The following is a 22,934-nucleotide window of genomic DNA, read 5'->3' as shown; positions in this document are numbered from 1 at the left end:
AGGCTCGAATTAGATGGTGCGAGAATCATCATTCAACTTATATTTCTCTTTGGAATAGTTGCCTTCATTTAATGTACAGTATTTCAAATAAAATTATCTTTTATTAGAAGATACTTATGGATAATTAAAAAAAAATGCTATCTCAAGAATTGTTGAATTTATTAAGGAGGTCGGATCTGCTTCTCGCGAATTCTTGGCCCAATAAAAGCCACATCATCACATTATCCATAAGCAATCGAAAATTCAAGCTGTTCGATGACGTGGCACAACCATCATCTCCATGACCAATCTCCGTCCTCCGCTCACCGGTATTTTCTTAATTAAAAAAAAAAAAAGACTGATTTTTTAAGTTCCAAAAACAAAAAGAAAAAATTAATAATAATGATATCGTGTGGAGGGAATTGATTGACAGAAATTTTAGGCCGTGGGGTCCCATGCACGACAGCCCAAATCACCCCTCTTTCCTTCCCCTCACTCGGCTTCTCTCTTTAGGAGAAGGCCTGAAAGAAGACAATGGTGGCCTGTGGAAAATGAAGAAAACGACTGTGTTATGCATCTTCCATGGCTACCCATTGTGCTTGCAATGCCTTTTCTTTTTCACCATCAAGGGAACTCTTCAGCGCCAATTTCGTCTCAAAATCATCCAATAGAAGTAGACCTTTTCTTTTATCCACCATAACCAAAGCTTCCGCGTCCTACAACACCCTCGTTTCTGAGGTAACCCCTGCTCTATCTTCTGCTAATTAATCAATTTTATTCTAGTTTGAAACGGCATGCCCTGTACTCACACTCATTTGCTGGCATTTCGGGATTACCAGCTAGTGTGAGCTATGAGGGAAATTTAGGATTGTATAGAATTCCATGTTCAATGTCGCTAGTTGTGATGTCTCTTTGCTCATAAATTTTATTGTTTTAGAATCTGCGCTTTAGTTAATGTATAATGGGTGTTACATGCCAAGATGTTTTCGTTCCTGCTTTCCTCAGTCCCTTAACTCTTGATGTAGCTACACATGAAATCTCTTAGCTCATGAAACTGCTAGTTTTGCAGTCTTCTCTCCTCGGTAGTTTGTGTTTGCTGAATTAAAACGATGGGGCTTATATCTTACGCCCGAAGAGATGCTTTTCTCAGTCGTTTCAAGTTCGTTAATGCTTTTTCGACGCTGCATTCTACCATTTGAAGTTTAAGGATCCACAATGTGAGATCCTGCAATAAATATGCATGCTTATGCTTTATAATCGGAAGAAAACTATCCTCTTGAAGTCTAATCCATGAAGCATGGACAACTCAGAAAAGGAGTAGTGTACTCGTTCAACACATTTTGTAAACTCCAATTTATAACTGTTAGATGTCAAGTTCAAGGCGGGCCTTCCCACATTAAGTGCACTCACACTTGACATCTTAACAATACCTGCAATTTTAAATTTGATACGGACGTTTCAGATCTTGCTGTGCTAGCACCCGCACTTGCTACGGTCTTTCATTTTTTTTGGCCAGACATACTTCTTAGGGCCTGATCCTTTGCTTTCATGGTAGTGCTTGGTTCTGTCTTCATATTTTTTTTGTCCTTGCATTGTACGATAAATTTGATTTTGGTAAATTTCTGAGTTTTTCTTTCCTCAAATCCCTTTTTTTTCATGAAAATTTAGCTCTTAATATGATGGCGTGTCCTATTCCTAAGAAGTCGAATACATTGTTTCACACAACACTAATCGCCTTTAGCTTACTGACATGAATGTGTCAATATTCTACATGTCCACAAACTTCTGGGGCACAAGTTCTTCCTGCAGATTTTTTCTTGAAACCAAAACTTTTCGATGATAAAATAGAATATCTAGAGTCATGTGGCCATGTGATTGTGTGGTTTTTAAATTTGTTTTAAAATAAAGTCAAAACGTAAATGCTAGATCTCTTCAATCAGTTATAAAGACATATAAGTGAATAAATAAAAGCTACACAATTGCATGATTGCCTGACTCTAGTGTTAAAAAATAAAAGCTAGACCTCGTCAATCAGTGATCTGGCTCCCCCTTTTATTTACAAAATTATAATTGCTTTTTATGATTTATGCACAAAAGAGATATACTTTGTGAGAGAATTTCTTGCAAGCTGAGAACCTTTCAAACAGTTGCTTATTGAAGATTCGCTTATTTAGAGTGACAAAAGCTCCAGCAAAAACCTTTATCTCCTGAATTTTGGTTTCAGTTGCAAAATCTGACATCCTTATGTCTGAGAGGGGCAAAAAATTTAATATAATATGTAATGATTATTATTGATATTCCTGGTAAAAGGGCGCTTATTGTTCTTAATGTTGCTAGGCTGTTAGGCTGTTGGGTCCTCCAGCAAGATTTGAAGCTTCAAAACTGAAGGTTGTTCTATTGGAAGATCACATAAATAAATGTGCAAGTATTATTCCAAGAACCTACATCCTATCTCATTGTGACTTTACAGCTAATTTGACTTTAACTGTATCCAATGTGATCAACCTTGATCAGGTATGTATCTTTAATTATACCTGTATGACTTACAAGTAATAAAAGTTTCTGATGCTTAAGTTTACAAAAATCCGAAGTTATCTCAATTCATAGTTTATGGCTGCCTTGCCTTTAATGACTATGGCAGTTGAGAGGGTGGTACAAGAAGGATGATGTTGTAGCTGAGTGGAAGAAAGTGAAAAATGAAATGTGCCTTCATATTCATTGCTTTGTCTGTGGTCCCAATCCCTTTCTGGATGTAGCTGCTGAATTCAGATATCACATATTCTCCAAGGAAATGCCTTTGGTATGTTTGCCTTATTCCATGTCACCCCCTCTAAACATTCCATTTTATCTTGCTACCTCCTATGAATGTTAATGGGTGAAACTGGGGAAAGAACCCTCCGTGTGAGCTGCTTTACCAAAGTTTTCCATTGCCCAAATTGCTACAAAAAACCATCACAAATGTAGATTATTCATTTAGGTTGTATTACTCAAGATTATGTGGTAAATGAAAATGAATTTGCTTATGAAGTTGGTACATATGCATAGTACACTAACTAATATATCAGATAGGTTGTCCTCATGGCTCTTTCTGGTTTATGCAAGAAATGCTTCTCCAATTGCAAAAAGCTGGTGTGCTTCTGGTGTGGTATCATATTGAAGAAGATTTTGTTACCTGAAGATACATCTATATACTTGTTTACTATTCAATGTCTTCATATCCTTTCACACTACTACTCTAAAGCATCCTCTCTCTGAGGGTTGCTAATCTGTCAGTGGTATTATGGTTATAAGTACGACTTCCTGTCTTGAGCATGACAGGTGCTGAAAGCAATTCGACATGGAGATTCTGTGCTTTTCAGTGAGCATCCTGAATTGCTGGGCTCTATAGTCCGAGTGTATTTTCATTCTAGTTCTAAAAAGTACAACAGGATGGAATGTTGGGGAGCACTCAAGGATGCTATGGAGGTAAAAATTACTAGAGGAATCTGTCATTACCTCAACCAGGTGTTTTCAAATTTTTTTATGTGTTTTAATAATATTTAGATGAAAAAAATGATACATGACATTATTGATCGGTGCATTTATTAAAAAAAATTATCATCTTAGAAATGTAAAAGTATTTTTGGGAAATAAAAACTAAACAAGAGTTAGCAGTGAACTGAAATGAGTTGCTTGTTTACTTTAGAATAATTTTTATATGGTTTTCAGACACAGCTTTTACCATTAGCAAATTCCAATGGTTATGCAGCCACCATAATTTTTCAGGGTTAACTAGTTCGGTGATAATGGTCATGCTGTGTCTTCAGGGAAAACAAGGGGATCACTTGCAAGGTTTGATGAGGAGAGATCGTGGGCGAAGCCCAAAGTCAATCTTCCAAGCTCTTTTTGCTTTCCTTCTTTGAGTTCGAAGGTTATTCATAATGTGGATTTCATTTTTCCCCGTAATTCTTCCAACAGCTCAATTCAGCTTCGCAAGAATGAATCAAATCTTTGGGACGACTCGAAAAGGGAAATGTAAAGTTGCACAAAGATCACGTTTATGATTGAGTCATTCATTTCCTGCACACTTTAACAATTGTCTTCATTTGGAAATATCAACACACTGTTCTTGTACAATAGAGGCCATTTGATCATCATATCATTACAGCAACTATTCCTGTCTTCTTTGCCCGGAGGCTTGTCTACGCTAAACTTATGCGTTACCAGGGAAAGAAAACTGCCATTTTTCGCAGTTTATATAAATTTACAATTACAATTACAATTACGATAGTTAATAAGTACTGATGGACCTTAATTCTTAAGCTCCAATACTCCAAGCATGTTTAAAAATTGTGCTTATTTTTATTTGTTAAAAATGTTAGAATTTAGTTGTTTTTTTCTTTTTGTTTCCCTCTAAACTATAAACCACTGTTTTGAAAATCAAATCGGACCGCGCCGGTCGGACCGTCGACCGGTCTAGTTTTCGGTTTGGTTCAAAGGAAAAAATCGTTTTAAGAGTTGAGTCAGTTTGAGCCGTTTTGAACCGGTGGTCGGACCGGGAACCGGATCCAGTTTTCAAAAACTTGACTGTTCAAAAAAATGTTTTTTTTATTTTTTATCAAATTTTAAAAAAATGACTAATTTTTTTAATTATTTAATATTATATTGTATCATATAACTTGTTAACTCGTGATAAACTTAAAATATTTAATTTTTTTAAGTTAAATAGTAATTTCATTTGTATTTCTTATATTTAAATTATTATATATATATATATATTTTTTTTTAATTTAATTATTACGTCACCGGTTGGACCATTGGTCCAATCAGTTGAACCATATGAACGGTGATCCACTGACTTTTTTGGCTCAATATCTAGTTCGGTTCTGAAAACATTGCTACAAACCCACTACACTTGGACCGGTGAGAATCGCAATAGAGGATAGTCATAGAGCTAGTGAAAATGTGCGGGACCATAAAAGACTAGTCAACTTTTTTCTACAAGTTAAATTAGATTGTCTGCTCAATTTCTCCTTAGCGCTACAACAGTTTGGGATTCAGTAAAAAGAAACTGGTCTATTTTAATTTCTTGACAATCAATTTTCTTGACAATCCAACCTTCAAGGGATGCCCAAACAAAACCTATACGGTGAATTCTCAGCATGCCACGAGTTGATTTTGAACTCGATTAAGACTTGTACATATCTGAGGTGGCAAATCAACTTGTAGGATTGACTTTGGTGGTTTCGACTTCAAAAGTCTCAACTTGCTTCGTATGCTTAACTTTGTCAATCAACTTGCCTATCACCACTTGGGTTCGATCAACCCCCAACAGGTGTATGGGACCTATCTTCTACCAATGGAAACAATACATTTCATGAAGGAATGTGGCTTACTTGCCTTTGAATAATGTCAAGTCCTCTCTTTACATACATCCTTGTCTTGATTTTCTTTTTTATTCAAAGTTGTTCAGATTAATTTTTTTTTTCATTCAATGAAGCAGCTATATATTATTCCCACGGTTTCTTTCCTTGCCGTCCATGCGTATTTTCATATACATATATTTTTTATGAATTAAACTCACTTTCACTTTTTCAACCCTCTCTAACGTAAAAGTTGAGGTAAAGTAGTACATGAGACATGAATATTAAAAATTAATATTAGTTGCCGGCTGAGACTACTTTATTAAAAACAAGGATAATGCCCTTAGAGAGTGATACATTAAGATGGGATAAATACATTCACGCTGGCATTTAGGATATGATTTACATATTTAGCGAGATTTATCGTGATTAAAATGTGTAATATTGTATCACCTAATATTGGGGGGGAGGGGTGTGTGTCCTTAATTAAATTACGGATAAAGTTGCGACGTTACGGGGGTGAGGTAATGCGTGCGTGGCATTTCGGGAATAAGGCATCATTGCAATTGCAATCCGATCCTGCCATATTCTAAACCCATTTTATTAGCGAATTCTGTAGGCATAATGTCCGTTGTAATTATTTGTAAATATTCTGCATTAATATACTCGTTGGTTTCTTGCCCATGTTGTGTATGCCTATATATATATATATATATATATATGGGCCGGTGCTTTCTGCAAAACACATGTACAGAACACAAATCTGCCTCCATCCTGTTATTATCATAGAAAGGTACCTTCTTCCTCAAAGGCAAAATGAAAGAGCGTGAAGCAAGCGTTGGGTCAGAAGAAGCGCCTGGTCCTGAACGTGAAAGGTCAGTAATTTCAAAGAAGAAGATTCAGATGAGCAAGCCTGTTCGGAGAACTAATAATATCAAACTCAGAATCCTCAGAGATGTCATTCATAATTTTAAGCTCACAGTGAAGAAGATACGCCATCGTCTATCTGGATCACCATAGACCACTATTTAGTTAGTTTTTATCATCTACTTACCCATCACTTGTGTTAATATCGAGACTTCTCTTTGAAATCGCTATAAATATGACGCCAATGTGTGCTTCGTCTTGTCTGTTTATATTCATGTAGTGTATTGCTTCAATCTAGCATTTGGATAGGTCATGTTCTGGGCTCGCGCGCGCGCGCGCTTCCTTCTTGTTTGTGTGTTTTGCGTGAGATTTGTAAACTGGCTAGTTAAAAAAAAAAAAAAACTGTTGCTCGACTCGAAAGTTGATACATTTACCTCTTGAACGTAAACAAACTATTTAAATACCGAAGAAAATGGATTTTTTTTTTTTGGCAACAAGAAAACTAATGAGAATTGAAATCCACAGAAAGCCATAAAAATCAATTGATGAGCTTTCCCTTATTTTCCAATCTTTTTTTTTATGATTCTAATTAATTATGTTGAATTAAAAGTTAAATGCAATTGCGGAATTAGCCTTTATTGGACCAGTGTATTAAAATTAATTAATTTTAACTGTGATAAACTTAATAACTATATAATCTTCTCATAATTAGTTAACAAAAATTAGGGGTTAGGCCAATACTTCTTTTATCCTAAATTATAAGACACTTTTAGATGAAATCTTATATATCAATAAACATCATTAAATACATTTAACAATATTAATTTTTTAAAACAAGAATATAAACTTTTAAAAATGTCACTTATTTATTAAATATATTAAAGAGAGAAAGGAACATAATTAAATTAAATAAAGAGAGCGGATAATATTAAAATAAGTCTATTTAATGAAATATTAATATTTTTAAAGTGTCATATATTTTAAAATATCTAATCTCATTTAAAAATATCTTTTAATTTGGGGCAAAAAGGGTTCTAGTTTGGATGTCGAAACATTCATTTATAGAGGTTATGTCCTTATTAAGTTAGAATTAAAAATTTAAAATATTGAGAAGTTCAATCAAAATTAAAGTGCAATATGAAAAACAAGTTATACTAAAAATACTTTTTTATCCCGACGGTGGAGGGGAAAAAATGAAATTTCCCTGGCTATACACTGTTGTGTGAGGTGGAGGTGGAAGATTTTGGAAGTTAATGATGATGGTGGAGTTGCTTTAATTTAAATTTAAAGCGAATACCTTGAAGTTGAAGTTATGACACGGGTACGTGCATGTCCTAGAGAGACGAGGAGGAGTGAGTGAGTGAGTAGCATGTAAAATTGTAAAAGAGCGAATGGGTTTGGGAAATGAAGGACCAAATAATATATATAACTGAGAAGTACGGCACATGGTTGAGGGGATGGCATGAGGCAAAGGTGAAGTGTTTGAGACATAAAAGGCAAAATCGCTGGAAGGTGGCACGAAGGTTCCTGCGATCCTCTTCCCTGTCTAAAGCATATATATATATATGCGCCTACTACAACCGCTGCTTGGCATGCAAATTAAAAGCAAAACCCCACAGAGAGAGAGAGAGAGAGAGTTGAGGTTGGTGAAAATGGCGGAGCTGGGGAAGAGGAAGAAGAAGGGGGCAGTGGGAGCGCAAAGATCGGGAAGAATCAAGAGACGAATCATGATCCGCTTGTGTGCCCACATTAAGCACGCCTGCAACCGCCTCATCCTTCATTACTTCCTCTCCTCTCATTAATTCATGCCTCCTCCATCTCGACTCATCATGCCACATCTCATAAATAAAGTCTCTAAGTCTCTTCCCCATGTACCCACCCAATCTTTTTATGTTTTCATCTTTTCTTTATCATTACTTCCTCATCGTTTTCTGGGTATGGAATGCGCACCACTTCATCTTTTTCTTCCTTTTTACATCTCATTTATATCTTTCTAATCTCAGTTACTCCTTCTAGATTGTAATATGTATCATTCTTAACTGATTTACGATTTAAAAAGAATATTAGTTCAAATCTTAATCCTTTAAAAACATATCTGCATCTTTTTATTTATGTTCTTTCAAGAGTTCCAAATAACACGTGCATAGTTTTTAAATACAAAATGTTTAAAGGCAAGGAATAAAAAATTTAAGGGTATAAATAAAATAAAATAAAATTTATCAAATTCCCTATATTTTAAATCAAGAGATACTTCTAAAACGCAATTTATATTGTAATTCAGAAAAAGTATTTACCAATTGAGTCAACTTTTATTAAATTAAACAAGGATACATTCACTCCACACCCCACTTTAATAACCCCCTCCAACGTTTCAAATTATATGATAAATTTGAGACAAAATTATATACAACAATAAAACATAACAATGATCTTCACAAACTTACTTTTTTAAAATAAAAATAAAAATTTTAATTCTCTTTTCATATGAAAGATAATATTAAAAAAGTATCATTAATAAAATTTTATTTTTTAAATTATTTTATATTTTTAGACAATGAAATTTTTTTAAAATTATCTTATAGCTTGATATAGGTGGAGTACATTCAGATTTCAACCCCTTTTGCCTCTCTTACTTCGTCCCCGCCCCAAAAAAAATTTTGCTAAGTTTTTTATTTTTTATCAAAAATCATCAATTAATATTAATATAAAATATACAATATTTTTCATTATTTTTCCGCACTTTTGAATAAGATTTAAACATTAAAGAAATAAGTTCGTCAAAAAATTTTACTTCAATCATGCTTTAGGAGAATTTTTACTCATTACGTTTAACTTTGAATAAAAAATCGTCTTTCAGAATTAAAGGTAAAAACGAAAGTCCATGGTTATTGTAACAAAAAAACATACATTATAATGTTTTGAATTGTAGTAAAAAGAGTGGAAAATATTTCGTATCGGATGCTCTAACTTCTGAATTGTCAGACAAGGGCAATTTATAAATAATTTATAAAATAAGTACCCCATTCGAACTACAATATAAGGCTTTTTAGAAGCACTTCTTGATTTAAAATATAAAATATTGGGTAAATTTTATGTTTGTTTTTTCATTTTATACCCTTATTTTTTTTTATTCTTTGCTTTTAAATACTCTATATTTAAAGAGGACGCCTCTATTACTAGAAACTCTTGAAATGGCATGAAGGAAAAGATATAGATATTTTAAAAAAAATTAAAACTTCAATTAACATTTTTTATATATGTTAAATTAATTAACAATAATTTATATGTGAAATTACCTTAACAATAATTATTAGATGCCTCGTTGGCTGGTTGCCTCGTTCTTCGTATTTTATTAAATAAAATATTCTAACATAAGAAAATACTAAGTGAGAATTTTTCATATATCTATATATATAGTCATAACATTCTATAAAACGATGCCATATAAAAATTGATTAATTTGAACACTACTTTAAATTGAACTATCGTGGTCCAAAAGAATTTCGATGTGCACTCAACTTGATGGTGGAGTTTAAATTAGCGTTAGCCATTAGGGTCAGCAATTCAGATGGGCCAAGCCTATTTGGATCAGGCTTGAAGTATCCTACCCTCTTAGAAAAACTTATATAGCTAAGCCTAGCTCTGACTTTTTTTGGGTAGATTTAGATTGCCCGTCGAACTTAATTAAAATTATCAATTTTATATATGTGTGTATATATAGAGCTGTGAATTTCAGTAGCTGGACTTATTCAGATCGGACTTGAAATATACTACCCTCTTAAAAAACTCATATAGCCAAACTCAATCCTATTTTTTTCGAATTGATTCAAGCTTGGCCTGAATTACCAATTCTATTAACCATCGCAATCTTGGACCCATTTATTTGTGAGCTTGCTACAAGACAAGAATCTCAAAAAATTGGAGCCAATAGTTTGAGTGAGGTAAGCTCAATTCAAAGTGGTCTTAAAATACCCAAACTTAAAAAAAAAAAAAAAAAACTTTATAGCTTAGTCCGGCCTTGACATTCTTGAATTTTGGCTTATTTAGGCCACTCCAAATACCAAGAACTTTTTAAAATTATTTTTCTTTTTTTTTAAAATCAATTTCTCTTTTAACTTAAAATTAAATTGTTAAAATTATTATGCTGGGAGATGTGCCTTATGTAAAGGCATCATTCCAAATTTCCCATGGATATTTCTTGGCATTGGTCTAAATAGAAGACGGTGGAGTAGATAAGCAGAAAGAAGATAGAGCATACTCTTGAACGGAATCCACTATCCTTCTCAACGTTGGGCTTAATTTGGTAATTTGTCATCTTTAAAAAAATCCAATTAATATTTTTCTATTTAGTTAGTCTAGAGTTTGTACACTGGTCCTCTTGGGATGAACTGATGAGGAAGAGAAGAACAGAGGCAGAGGAAATGCCGCTAATGGAGGTCTGACTCTGGATGTGAGCTAATGGGTTCTTCCTTCCTAATCAGATCTGAAATCTAAATGAACTGGGCGAGCTAAGAAGAAAGCAGAAGGCCGAAGGCAGATGAAGACAAAGCCTGAGCTCATGGGTCCGCCAATTGAAGGTGGTCTGAACTTTGAATGAACTAAGCAAGCTGCGCAAGAAGAAGAAGCATGGATTGGGCGAGAAGAGTGAACTAGATAAGAGAGTGAGAGAAACCGAGATGCTGCACTGAGATTGAGACCAAGAGAGTGACACTGTCATTCGCTCGTGTCACTAATGGAGAAAAAAAAAAAAGGAGTATTTAGACATTCATGCTAAATTTTATCTGGCTTATTTGGACAATTCAAATACGCCCCATAACCAAAAATTTTCTAAACAAAACCCAGCTCTAAAATTTTTTGGACTTCTTCGATATGGCCATCCAGCTTGACCCGAATACCAGCTCTAAGAAAAATGAAGCTGCTCAAGCACCCTTAAAAAGAGGCATGTTCAGGAAACTTGGATGCTAAGAATCCAATATTATTGAAAACACGAGTCACCAAATTCTTTATGACCAATAATATACATGAATATATGCATCAAATGGATTAAACTAGACACATGCACGGGGAAAAATCGCATACGACGGTTCCTAAGGGCAAGCATGAAATAGTCATCTCAGATATGAGGCAAAACTCGATCAATATGCATGGAAGCTGTACCACCAAAAGCAATACAAACACAACTTCTCAATATGACCTATTTGGTTTTGAAGACGAAGAAGTCTTCGATTTAGCAAAGTCAACCAGGTCTTTGAAAAGGGCATCTTCTGGCTTCTCTTGTTTGGCTGGGGTAGATGAATTCAAAGACAAATTCTGCGCGTGTCCCACCAAGCTATCGTAAGAGGAATTGGATCCGCTACTTGAATGACCTGCACCTTGCTGCTCAAAAACTGTTGTCTCTGGTTATACTTTGATGGTGGGGGTGGAAGTACTCCAGAAGATTGGGTGTCCCAGGGAGCTGGAGGAAGGTGATCTGATTTGCTAAGGGGAGACGGTTCATCATACACGGCTTGTCTGGTAAAAGTTGGCGACGACGTGCTCATGCCATGAGAAGGGGGTGATGAAGGACAAGGGCTAGAATGAGATGGAACCGAAATGGGGCTGGTTCTGAGCTGTCTACTTTGTAGGCGTCACCACTAAGATAGTCAACCATGCCAGAATCAGAGACTACAGGCTTCCTTGATGCTGGTGGTGGGGGAAGAATTTGATTTATTCTCACACTTTCTGCCTTGTCATTGGCTGGCTTACGACCCAGTGCATGAGTATCCCTTGACCTGCAATTCAGCAATTACGATGTTCACACATTAATTACAAAGATAAAACTGGACGGGAAGGGATATGTCAACTAAAGTTGCACCAAATGAATGTATCTCAGCCAGTTATGGGAAGCCTAATCATGAGCCCGTGTAACTGTGAATACACGAGGCCGGGCAACAAAGTGAGAAGAAACAGAATAAACAAAAAAAATACAAAACAGATTTTTTGAGTATCAATGATAACAAGGACTTCTGCAATGAAACAAAATAACAAATGAATTTTTTCACAGCTCAGCATCATATGATCAAGCTTTTTCAAATTTTCTCCTCATGTCATGTTTTTACCAGTGGACAAGATAGCAAACACCTAAAGAACTTGTAAAATAAACAACTTTTGGACTCACCTGTGAGCTAACTGATCAAAGTCATCTTCCGACTCATCATCCTCATGGTTTACATTGACAAGCGGAAGAACAGAGGTTTCTGTTCCTCTCGCAGTTGCACCTGAATTAAGAGTTCCATTTTGAATATCATCATGTCGGCCAAGTACACGTTGCAGGCTGTCGTTCAGTGCCAATCCCTGGCTCAAAAGTTGCTCATCCCTGAGAGTTAAGCGACCATCCCAGTCTGATCACTCTATTATCGCATAAAGAATAGAAATAATAATCTATTAAGATTATATTCTTACGCAGTATTATTCACAAGAAGCATGACCCGCTTTTGGTAAGAGCGGCACTGATCAACAAGGTCAACAATTACTTCTTGCTTCACACCCTGAGATTTGTTACCAAGAATATTACATACCAAATAATTATCAACTTTCCCCAACTGTTTTAGACTGAACGATATGAAATTGTTATTGCAGCAAACAAAATTATTGTGCAAAACTAATAACAAGAAAAAAAATCAGTATCACCTCAGGCTTTTTTGGATCCAAAGCGCTGAGCATTTCCATCAATACATCAGCTAGTCCTTGAGCACTTTGAATCTCTGGCAGGCTAAGTATAATATAAAACAAATTTAGTTGGAAAAATATATTAGAAGCAAAAAAATAATTTGTTTATAAAAGGAAATTATTACCAGCAAGAAACAAAGACAAAAGGAACAAAAGATACTAGAAGTAGCAACAACAAAAAGAAAAATAGCTCCACTAGATAAAATATCCGTTAACAATCACATCCATCTCAACAAGGTGAATCCACAAGTGGTTATATTCTGCACTGCAATGATTATAGAAGAAGTTTGATCCTGGAATATAGTTCTTAGATTACAGTTTACAGACAGAAGCACTAAAAGGAGGGATCCCATGATAAAAGAGAATGTCAAAAGACACTACGATCATTCAAATATAAAACAAAAAGTTAACTTTTAACACATGTAATATTTTCCTTTCTATTTAATTTTCAAGCCAGGGCTACAATATCAAAGAAAATTATTACCATTGATGAAAAACATTAAAATGTACATCCAAGTAACAAAACCAACCATTAGGAAGCAAGCGACTGATCCAAAATATATAAACTGAAATCTGAGGCCTAGATAGAATACATATTTCTCCCTTCATTCAAAAGATATTATAATGGAAATCTTGAATCATCGAAATGAACATGTAAATCATGTCAAAAAATTTAGAATTTGCCATACTGTCAAAAATTGAAACTATAAGATTGTGACACTAACTTAACTTGTCTATTATTTTTCTTAGACGTGTGAAATGTGAGAAAAAGGAACTGCAGCTAGCCACACTCAACAAACAGTATAATCAGAATATTAAGAATGAAAAGGCAATTAAAGAGCACCTAAGGCCAGAAGCATCCGACTGAAGAGAAGCTTGAATTGCAGCATCATCATATTCTGCAGTAGGGTAAACAATCGGCTGGGTTTGAGGAGGAGTGAACAGGGGTGCCCTATTCTCTTCCCGTGGCGGAAATTCAACTCCAGCAGACTGTCAAGTATTAAGTATAATATATTACAGGCAAAAAATACCAATGTTATTTCTTATCCAAATAGCAGCCACCGTTGTAATAGATATCTTCTAAGATAAGGTTATAAACTATATGAAGCCAGACAAAAAAGTAATCTGTCCATATAATTTACATATACGTCCTATTGAGAATTGAATCCGTTGACACTAAAATGAATCAAATTAATCCGACATCACCGAGTAACTTTTTAATGATTTTGTCACAAAATTACCATCCAAGTTTCCTTCTGCATATTTTGCTCATAAAACTTCATATCAATCTGAAATCGCTTTGAGCTACATTACATAATTTAAACAGAATATGGCTTGATCATCATGTTCTCTCATGAGATCATTGTTAATATTTTATAAGAGGACTTTTGATAGTGTGAGCGTGTTAATCTTATAATGGTGTTGGCTGATCCACACCTCTCCTAGCATTGGCATCAGCAAATAAATGATAACTCGTGGATTTTGTTGATTATACTATTGACACACCTTAATAGAATCCACAATTCCATACTAATTTGATACTGGGACTCAAGCAACAACTACAGGAATGTGTAGCAACATTCAGGCCCATAGGCAGAACAAGTTAAAATAACTCCAGTAAGAAAAGTAGAAAGAATTATCATCCACCATAATCCAGTAGGAAAATGAATGATCTGCCAAAGTATATCCATTACAAGTACAACTGTGGCTTGCAAAATATTGATAAATGCACAAAGAGTAAGATATAGATATAACAGAGCAATCACCCTTAGTTCATTATATGCTGCATAGAACTGGGGGAATCTTCCACTTGGACCGCCAAAAGCTTCTTGCCACATATCAATCAAAATCAGTATCTTTTCCCTGACATTTAAGTCAGGCTGCACAATCAGATCGAGAGAACAAAACAGTATATAAGTAAGTCTTCCATATACAGGAGCAGGAGTGACACAATTCAACAATGAAAGTAATTACAAGTCAGTAGATACCTTCTTCTTCACTATCTTCACCATTTCATGCAAAATATCTCGCTCAATGATCTGCTGAAATAAACTTTCACCGCAATTTTTGCTGAGAGTCTCCAATGCCTACTCCAAATATTCAAACATAAAACATCTGTGGTGAAGTAACCACTGCTTGTTACCTCATTCACAATAAACAAATGAAATTTTAACAGTACTCCATGAAGAATATCTCAGAACCACAGTAGAGTAAATAATTATCAGAATTTTGCATAATTTGCACAATAAAAAGAATCAATACTGTCAAAGCTTTACCCTTTCTATACTAAGCACACATGCTGCAATTGAAAATTACCAGAAAAAAACATATAAAGATTAGAGAAGAATAGAAATACTGACAAAAAGAGCCAGGAGTTGTATTTTGGGATTTTTACTGCTCAAACGCTTCTTGAGTATCTGAGTAAACAAACCGTTAGAACCACCACGCATTCACAGCTTATCAACCCAGTTAATATCGTTAACAACAAGTTAAAGAGAATACTAGAAAATGAGGTGGACGACAGAAACAGGAAAGAAATGAGTAAACCAACCGTTAGAAACACCACGCATTCACAGCTTATCCAACCCAGTGAATATCGTTAACAACAGTTAAAAGAGAATACTAGAAAATGAGGTGGACGACAGACACAGATTCTTACTTGCTTGCACTAGAGTTTGATGGGATAAACAATTCATTTTTGGACTAATGAAAATACCACAGAAGTCTCTTTAGCAGGCCAAGCAAAATTCATACCCAACTTTCAAGTTCCCCCACAGTAACAGTTTGTAAAAGGTGCCATGCAAGTGTTTTCCTCAAAACTTTAAAACAGGACGTTCAACCTTTTTTTTCCTCTGTGGACACCAAAAACTTGCCAAAACAATCCCCGACGCTTTTAGTATATAAAACACAATTAAGCAACTATCATCCGTTATACACTATTCAGGAAATAAATTCACACACAACATATCTCAAGTCAATAAATGTGGACCCAAGCACGGGAGTTACAGAAAAAAATGAAGGTATAGAGTATAGCCATCTATCCGGTGTAATAGGTAAAGCAGGAAGATACCTGGGGTCCATATTAATGATATCGCACAACTCTATGTTAATTGCCCAGTCCGGGCCAATTATACTTCAAGAGATCAAAGTTATAAAAGCAAAAAGAGCAGATGGGAAGAACATCTCATCAGAATTGGTGTGTGTGTCAAAACCAAAGAAAAAAAAACTAGCTTTACAATTGAGACCACAGAAATTAATGTATGACGAGATAAAAAATCATTAATAAGAAATAAATCATAAATGTTTAAACCCCACGCAAACCAAGATCCGTCGTTTACATTTAAAAAGGGGGAAAAATTTCTCTACAAATAGGACAGTATAAAACAACCTAAGTCCTTTGTTGTCAAAGCCAACGAATTTGCGCAAAACATCAAAAAGCACAAACAATTAGATCGTGGGAAACTACGAGCTAACACAAAATCAAGGTACGTCAAGATCAAAGAGTTTAAAGAACACATCAAAGTTATAGCATAATAATGACAAGGAAGAACTTACAGAAAAATGAATCCAAAAATTAGACGGGAGGAGCAAATATTGATGGAACAGAGATGGACCAACACCCTAACACCTGAACTTACAGTGCAGCGGAGAAAGAGAAAGCCGTAGTGAGAAACAGAAGTGATGAGGGCACGAGGCAGTTAACCTGTGTTCGGTAATATTAGAGGATCCATGGGAGCAGAATTAGAATCAGAAGCGAGCTCGGGATGTCGACGAGGTGAGGGGTTAGAATAGGGAAAAGCCAGGTTGGGGGTTCGAGACTTTCTGCTTCCCATAGTTCTGAGAGGACTTGCCGCGTGCCCTTCCTTGGCTGCAAACTCAACCATAGATTGGACTTTCAGAAAAGTTTTTTAGTGTTATTAAATTAAAATTAGGGACAAGGACGCCAAAAGCCTCCAAATTTTTTAAAATGTCATAATTGTTCTGAAATTTTTAAAAATGCTACAGTAATAAATTTTAAAATAAAAAAATTATTTATTTTTATTACTCCAAATTTTTTAAAATGTCATAATTGTTCTGAAATTTTAAAAAATTCTGCATTAATAAATTTTAAAATAAAAAAATTATTTTATTTTTATTAAAAATAATAAATTTAATTATAATTTTTATCTAACACATAATAATTTTAATTTTGTAAATATAAAAGTTAAATAAAAAATTATAATTTATTAAATATAATTTTATTATTAAAAAATAAGTTAAGTCCCAACCACAAAATTTATTTAAAAAATATTAAATTTTATTTAAAATATTGTAAAAATTAAATAAAAAATTATAATTTATTAATGAAAATAAAGTTATATTTTTAATTTAAAATTTATTGATATAATAAAATTATAATATTTTAAGCTATTAAATTTTTATTTATATTATTTAAAAAAATTATTATTATTTTTTATTAAAAAACCTGTCCTGGAAGCCATGATGAAATGAGAATGGTTTAACGTAACAGGTGGGAGGGGAAAATGGTGAAGACAGACCAAACACGACGGAAGATTGTTGAGGAGGATTAGAATAGCGTGGTTGACGTTTGACCTGTTACGTTTGTCACTTTGACTTTTGCTTTGGATATGGACGGAAGAAATGCAATACTTAAAAGTCGAAACGCGTTGATGATGATGATTTTTTTTTTTTTTTAACGCCACCACCACAGGGCCATTGCCGATTTTTCTTTGCGGGGTTGACGCCGATGTTTATGACAGAACTGTGGACAGGTTTTTCGTGAGTTACGATGTTAATTATCATATTCATGTGTCTAATTAAGATTTTTTTTAATTACACTCTTATTTACTCCAGCAACTTCAAATAATATTTATAGAACTTTAGGGTAAATTCACTGTGAAATGTGACCAGTATTGTTATCTATTGACTGCATTTTTTAAATTGTTTATAATTATTCTCTTGTTTAAAACAATCATATTTGTGGCATAGTCATGTATTAAATATAAGTTTTTTTTTCTAATAAAAATTTGAACATTGATTTGTTATGTTGTGAGGGAGTGGCTTCTTTCACTGAATTTAACTCCCGTTAATTATTGGTTGTATTTTTTAAAAATTTATGAACAAGTGGTCCGCAAATACCAGAAAATACATTTTGCACTGATTAAAAAAAATACTTTACACCTATTTTGTTACCAGTGTAAAAATGGACTCGCTACATAGGCTAAGAGATCAATGCAAAAACTTATTATAAAAAAGACCAAAAATATTAGGGGAAGCACATTTTATCAAAATGGAAAGTCAGAGTGCACTCACCTCCTTCTTTATGCTACTCCAAAGATACTCAAAAGAACCACATTAATATACTCATGGCCACAAGAGCCCAAAAAACCTCACAAATAAGAATGTGATTTGAACAGTTAGATGTGGGATTTCAAGCAGTACTAGGTTTACATTGAAAGAGACAAAGCAAAGGAGATTGCAGCGATGGAAAAATGCACGGATGCTAAGAAATAAGGGAGGAGGAGATTGCAACTAGGGGTTCACAACAGTGAGGAGATCCATGATGACACTGACGTGCCAGTGGAAAGGGGAAGGAGAATGGGAAGGGTCTTCTGCGATCGCTCTGTGCTAGATTGAAAAAGGTGCGTTTTCACTCACTCGATTGAGAGTTTTTTTTTTAAAAAAAAAACAAAAATAAACACTTTCTATCACAAATAAGTGAAATGCTCAGGTAGAAAATTATTGTCAATTTTTTAAAAAAATTGTCATGTTTTCTACACCAAGCATTCAGGCAACATGTGTAGAAATGATTTATTCTTCTTTCCATTTTATTTTTTTAAACAAGACTAGATTTTTTAGCCCAATTCTTTGCTTAACCTGTGTAAAAAGTAATTAGCTTAAAAAAAAATAAAATGCAAAACTTTCAATACCGGTTCCACTTGCGATGTGTAAAAAGTTATTGTTTACACAAATTGTTCAAGGAATTGATGTAGCAAGTTCATTAACAAGTCCGATATTTCATGATTATGCCATGCTCCACTGCTCACATTTTTTATATTGATTTTTTTAAATTGGTGTAAAAAGCTTTTTATGTGGCCACGCAGGTTGCTTTAAAAGACATGCACTTTCCTCCAATCCTATTCCCAGCCCATCATCTTTACAAGTTATTTTACATAAAAACGTATATTATGAGGTTTACTTTTTTCAATTTTACTTGTTTGCATTTTATGTGCCTAACATAAGATGTTATACAAAATTTAAATATGATGTGTTTAACAACAATAAATTTGGAATTTATAACCCCTTTTAAAAAATTGTTGCTGCAAATCACCCTTCTTTAATTTAACAAGCTATTTGTAACTTATGATAACTAATTTATATGAGCTAGTTTTGATATCCGTTAGAAAAAAAATTAATTAATATAATTGATTTTGAATATAATTAATCATATCATGTGGTATATATTGATTTATAAAATTAATTAATAAGATTAATTTGAACAGAATCGAAAAATATAGTTGAAAAGCATACCTGAAAGTCAAATAAAATTTATAATTTGTGAAATTATAGCCAAGCACCTTGTTAATGTCAAATTAATTATAAACTTAAAATTATGATTTTCTTAAAAATATCAAAACCCATATTATACATGAAAAACTTAATTATTAACCCAAAGTCATGATTTTCTAAAATATTCCAAACACATCTCTCCTATGTGTCAAACTTATTTATGAACCCAAATCACAGTTATTCTATAAGCTGTTATTATCAATTTTTTAATTATACTTTTCTAAAATTTATTTAAAAAAATTTATAAACTATTTTACAAATCACCTTTGAGTTTTATAATTGATTTTGACATTTAAAAATGTTTGAATTTTTTTAAAAAAATTATAATTTTATATTCATAATTAATTTTTGCATGCATTGGAGATGTTTAAATAATTTAAAAAATATAATTTTAGATTCGTAATTAATTTTTGTATATAATGGACATATTAAAATTTTTAATAAATTTTTATAAAATTATAATTTTTGTCATTATAATTGATTATGGATGAAATCCAAACAAGCACTACACAAGATTTCAAATAATATTTTGAAATGAAGGAAGTAATATTTATAATTATAATAATTGTACATATAACATAAAAAAATTAGCAAGTTTTATTCGCGGTATTGTTCATGAATCTTTAATAATGTGATTCAGTTGGCCAACATAAATCAATAATGTGATACATTTCTCATACAATCCAAATATCTAGCACAGCCCACGGGAGACTCCGAAAAAATAACGCAAATAATAATGGACGTGAACTTCAACGTGGAACTATGGAATTTTGAAAGTCAAACATACGTGGGTTTTCACTGCCCATGGGGCATCTGAAGCAAGGCGGGTCAAACTCGACGACCCTGAACAAAATTCATAAAATCACTGATCAAAATCGATTATTATAAAAATATCATTTACTTATTAAAATGGAATGTAAGGAGAAGATTAAAGGAAAAAAATTATTTTTTATAATTATATAATAAATTTATTAATATGTATTATAAACGTGAGAATCATCATGCTTTTTAAAAATTTTTTATAAATCATGTTTTAAATTTTTATAAATTAAATTATTATTTTTTTATAAATGTGCCCATCTATTCTGTTAATTATTTTATTTTATTTTTCTTTTAACTTATTCCCTTCCTTTTTAACGAGTAAACGGGATAAAAGTTTGGATTGACTGCAAACGTTTCGAAATCAAATAGATTAGTCCGCATTTCGCGTTTTTATATCCGTAGTCCGCATCCTGACTGACCATACATTTTATATTTCTAAATATATTTTTATAGTGAAATTAGAATGCTAGTATATCATTTTTTTTTTTTACTTCTTCACTTTAATTTAAGTAAAGCCCAGCCTAAAATACTTGAAACCAAAATGCCCACTCACATCTTTCAACGAGTCAATTGCTCTAACACTGCTTTATTCTCTTCTCATCCTGAAAGTGAAAACTTTTCACTGGAAGTCGATAAAATTTCCAACCTCTTCATTTTAAATATGTAAGGTGTACTATGGCTTTTATTTTTCACAGCCATTATCTCATTATATTTCAATATATTTTTCTACTTTTTTATATGAAACTCAATCTGAACCAAATTAATTGCAATAGAAAACCGGTTAGGTATTATTTTTTGTGTAAACTGCACAGTTTGGTTTGGTTCAAATTTTGGTCCAACCCAAATCAAACCATGTCTTTGAACACTATGGGCAGGTTTGTTTTATGTTTTTAAAAATTAGTTTTATTTTTGAAAAAAAAAAAATTAAAAACTTGTTTGGATGAGTGTTTTTTTTATTTAATTGTTTCTAAAACTGTTTTCATTTTTTGTTTTTAGACTGTTTTTGCTTTATTTTTCTTGTTTTTAAAAAATATTACATTTAATTATTAAAAATTATAATTACCTTGATTAATTTGTATTATTAATTACTACCATTAGCTACTTATAATTATTACTATTAGTCTATTTTTAATTTTAAAACTTTTTTAACTGATATAAACCAAACAGAATTTCATTTCATTTGTTTTAAAAAAATTTTTAAAAAAATATTACGAAACAGTTTTTGAAAACAAAAAATAAAAATAAAAATCAAACAGGCCCTATATTTCCTTTTTTTTATATCAGAAAATTTTAAACACTTAATATTCTATTCCCCTTGTTTGGGCGGAAATTAGATGATGATCTCTATAATCACAACGTTATAATAATTAACTTTTTCATTGCAAGGTGAGTGTTATTCTAAACAAAGCAACGAAACATGTTATAAAAATAGCTGATTAGTAAAATGACAATCACAGAAAAAGAACGCGACCTCAAAATGCTCAACTAGTCTCACCAAACGGGTTAAAACTGCAGTGAAATATATATATATATATATATAATACATCTAATTCTTGAAATATCTTGAGTTCATTGTTGCCACAGACTAATCTAACCTTTCAAGATGAAAAGGACGGAGAGAGGAGGGACTGGCAAAGGCTACAGTCCCCCTAACTTTTTTTAATAAAATATAAATGTTATATATTTTCAACTCTCTTAAGTTAGCACATTATAAAAATTATGAAACACTAGAGTAAATGTTCATTTTAATTCTATATATAACCTATTACATATATATAGAGCAATTATTTTAATAGTTTGAAGATATAATTGTCATATGATCTATTCGTTTTCAACAAAAATAATTATATACATGCTTTTAAAATATTAATGTCATTTTATTTTACGTTTATTTTATATTTAATAAACAAATTATGAGAATTATTATTAACAAATTTTTTTTTAAGCATTGCAACAGAAATTCCAAAAAATATTGAAATGCTATATACTTGATATTTATTATAAAAATTTATTCAAAAGCTAAGGGGATTGATAAAGATGTTCTCCTAAAAAAATACTTTTAAAATAATCAAGCTATAAAATTTATAATATAAATAATTTTTATTTTGATATAATTTGATCTTATTGATATAAAGATTTTATGACAATTAAGCATTGTTAATGTGTTGTTGATATATTTGTTTACTGTGATTATCAATTGAAAAATTAAATAATAAATTTAATAAGCAAGTAATATAATTTATTATATTGAATAGAATTTAAATTTTAATGATGTATTTAAATCATTTAATGCTTATAAAGATGTTGAAATTTTCATCAATTTAATGATAATTAATGTTGAGAAGAAAATTGTTAAAATATTTACCTAGACACTGTAACTATGAGTTTTTTGTACCATAAAAAATCGATGAGCAAAACTAAATATAAATATATATATATATATATATGTTGTTATACATGTGTAAAATTAAATAAATATATATTAAAATATTTATATTATGTCGCACATATCATATATATATATATCTATATATATTTAACTTTTCTTTAATTATCATATATATACACTTTGTATCTTAACCTTTCATTAACAAAATTTTTTGGCTCCGTCCCTGCGTGGGGAGACCTTACAAAATAGTGAGGTAT

General features: G+C 32.3%; 2 protein-coding genes across 4 annotated transcripts; one reads left to right on the top strand and one right to left on the bottom strand.

Annotated features, from left to right (window-relative positions):
* The first annotated feature begins 442 nt into the window (after positions 1 to 442).
* Positions 443 to 4,141, top strand: LOC129294262 (magnesium dechelatase SGRL, chloroplastic). 3 transcript variants are annotated; one of them, XM_054932481.1, is made up of 5 exons: positions 443 to 717; positions 2,317 to 2,493; positions 2,621 to 2,779; positions 3,298 to 3,483; positions 3,728 to 4,141. In XM_054932481.1, exons 1-5 carry the CDS (start codon positions 562 to 564, stop codon positions 3,734 to 3,736), a joined length of 687 nt encoding a protein of 228 aa, XP_054788456.1. In that variant the 5' UTR covers positions 443 to 561; the 3' UTR covers positions 3,737 to 4,141. The 3 variants fall into 3 exon arrangements, with proteins under 3 accessions (XP_054788456.1, XP_054788457.1, XP_054788455.1); XM_054932482.1 differs by having other exon boundaries at positions 444 to 717; positions 3,298 to 3,444; positions 3,745 to 4,141; XM_054932480.1 differs by having other exon boundaries at positions 446 to 717; positions 3,298 to 3,444; positions 3,786 to 4,141.
* A 6,991-nt stretch (positions 4,142 to 11,132) lies between these two features.
* On the bottom strand, positions 11,133 to 15,309 carry LOC129294710 (TOM1-like protein 3). The gene is given in 10 exon segments (XM_054933174.1): positions 11,133 to 11,558; positions 11,561 to 11,788; positions 11,791 to 11,959; positions 12,346 to 12,543; positions 12,630 to 12,715; positions 12,858 to 12,939; positions 13,741 to 13,886; positions 14,663 to 14,776; positions 14,885 to 14,983; positions 15,257 to 15,309. Coding segments are annotated over 9 exon segments (1,233 nt in total). The 5' UTR covers positions 14,909 to 14,983; positions 15,257 to 15,309; the 3' UTR covers positions 11,133 to 11,372.
* Between the last annotated feature and the right edge of the window lie 7,625 nt (positions 15,310 to 22,934).

This window comes from Prosopis cineraria, unplaced genomic scaffold (assembly GCF_029017545.1).
Source record: "Prosopis cineraria cultivar Desert tree isolate PC_DT_omini unplaced genomic scaffold, ASM2901754v1 PC15, whole genome shotgun sequence".
Classification (NCBI taxonomy): domain Eukaryota; kingdom Viridiplantae; phylum Streptophyta; class Magnoliopsida; order Fabales; family Fabaceae; genus Prosopis; species Prosopis cineraria.
The sequence above is the reverse complement of the archived record's forward strand: the minus strand, read 5'-3'. Positions and strand labels throughout refer to the sequence as shown.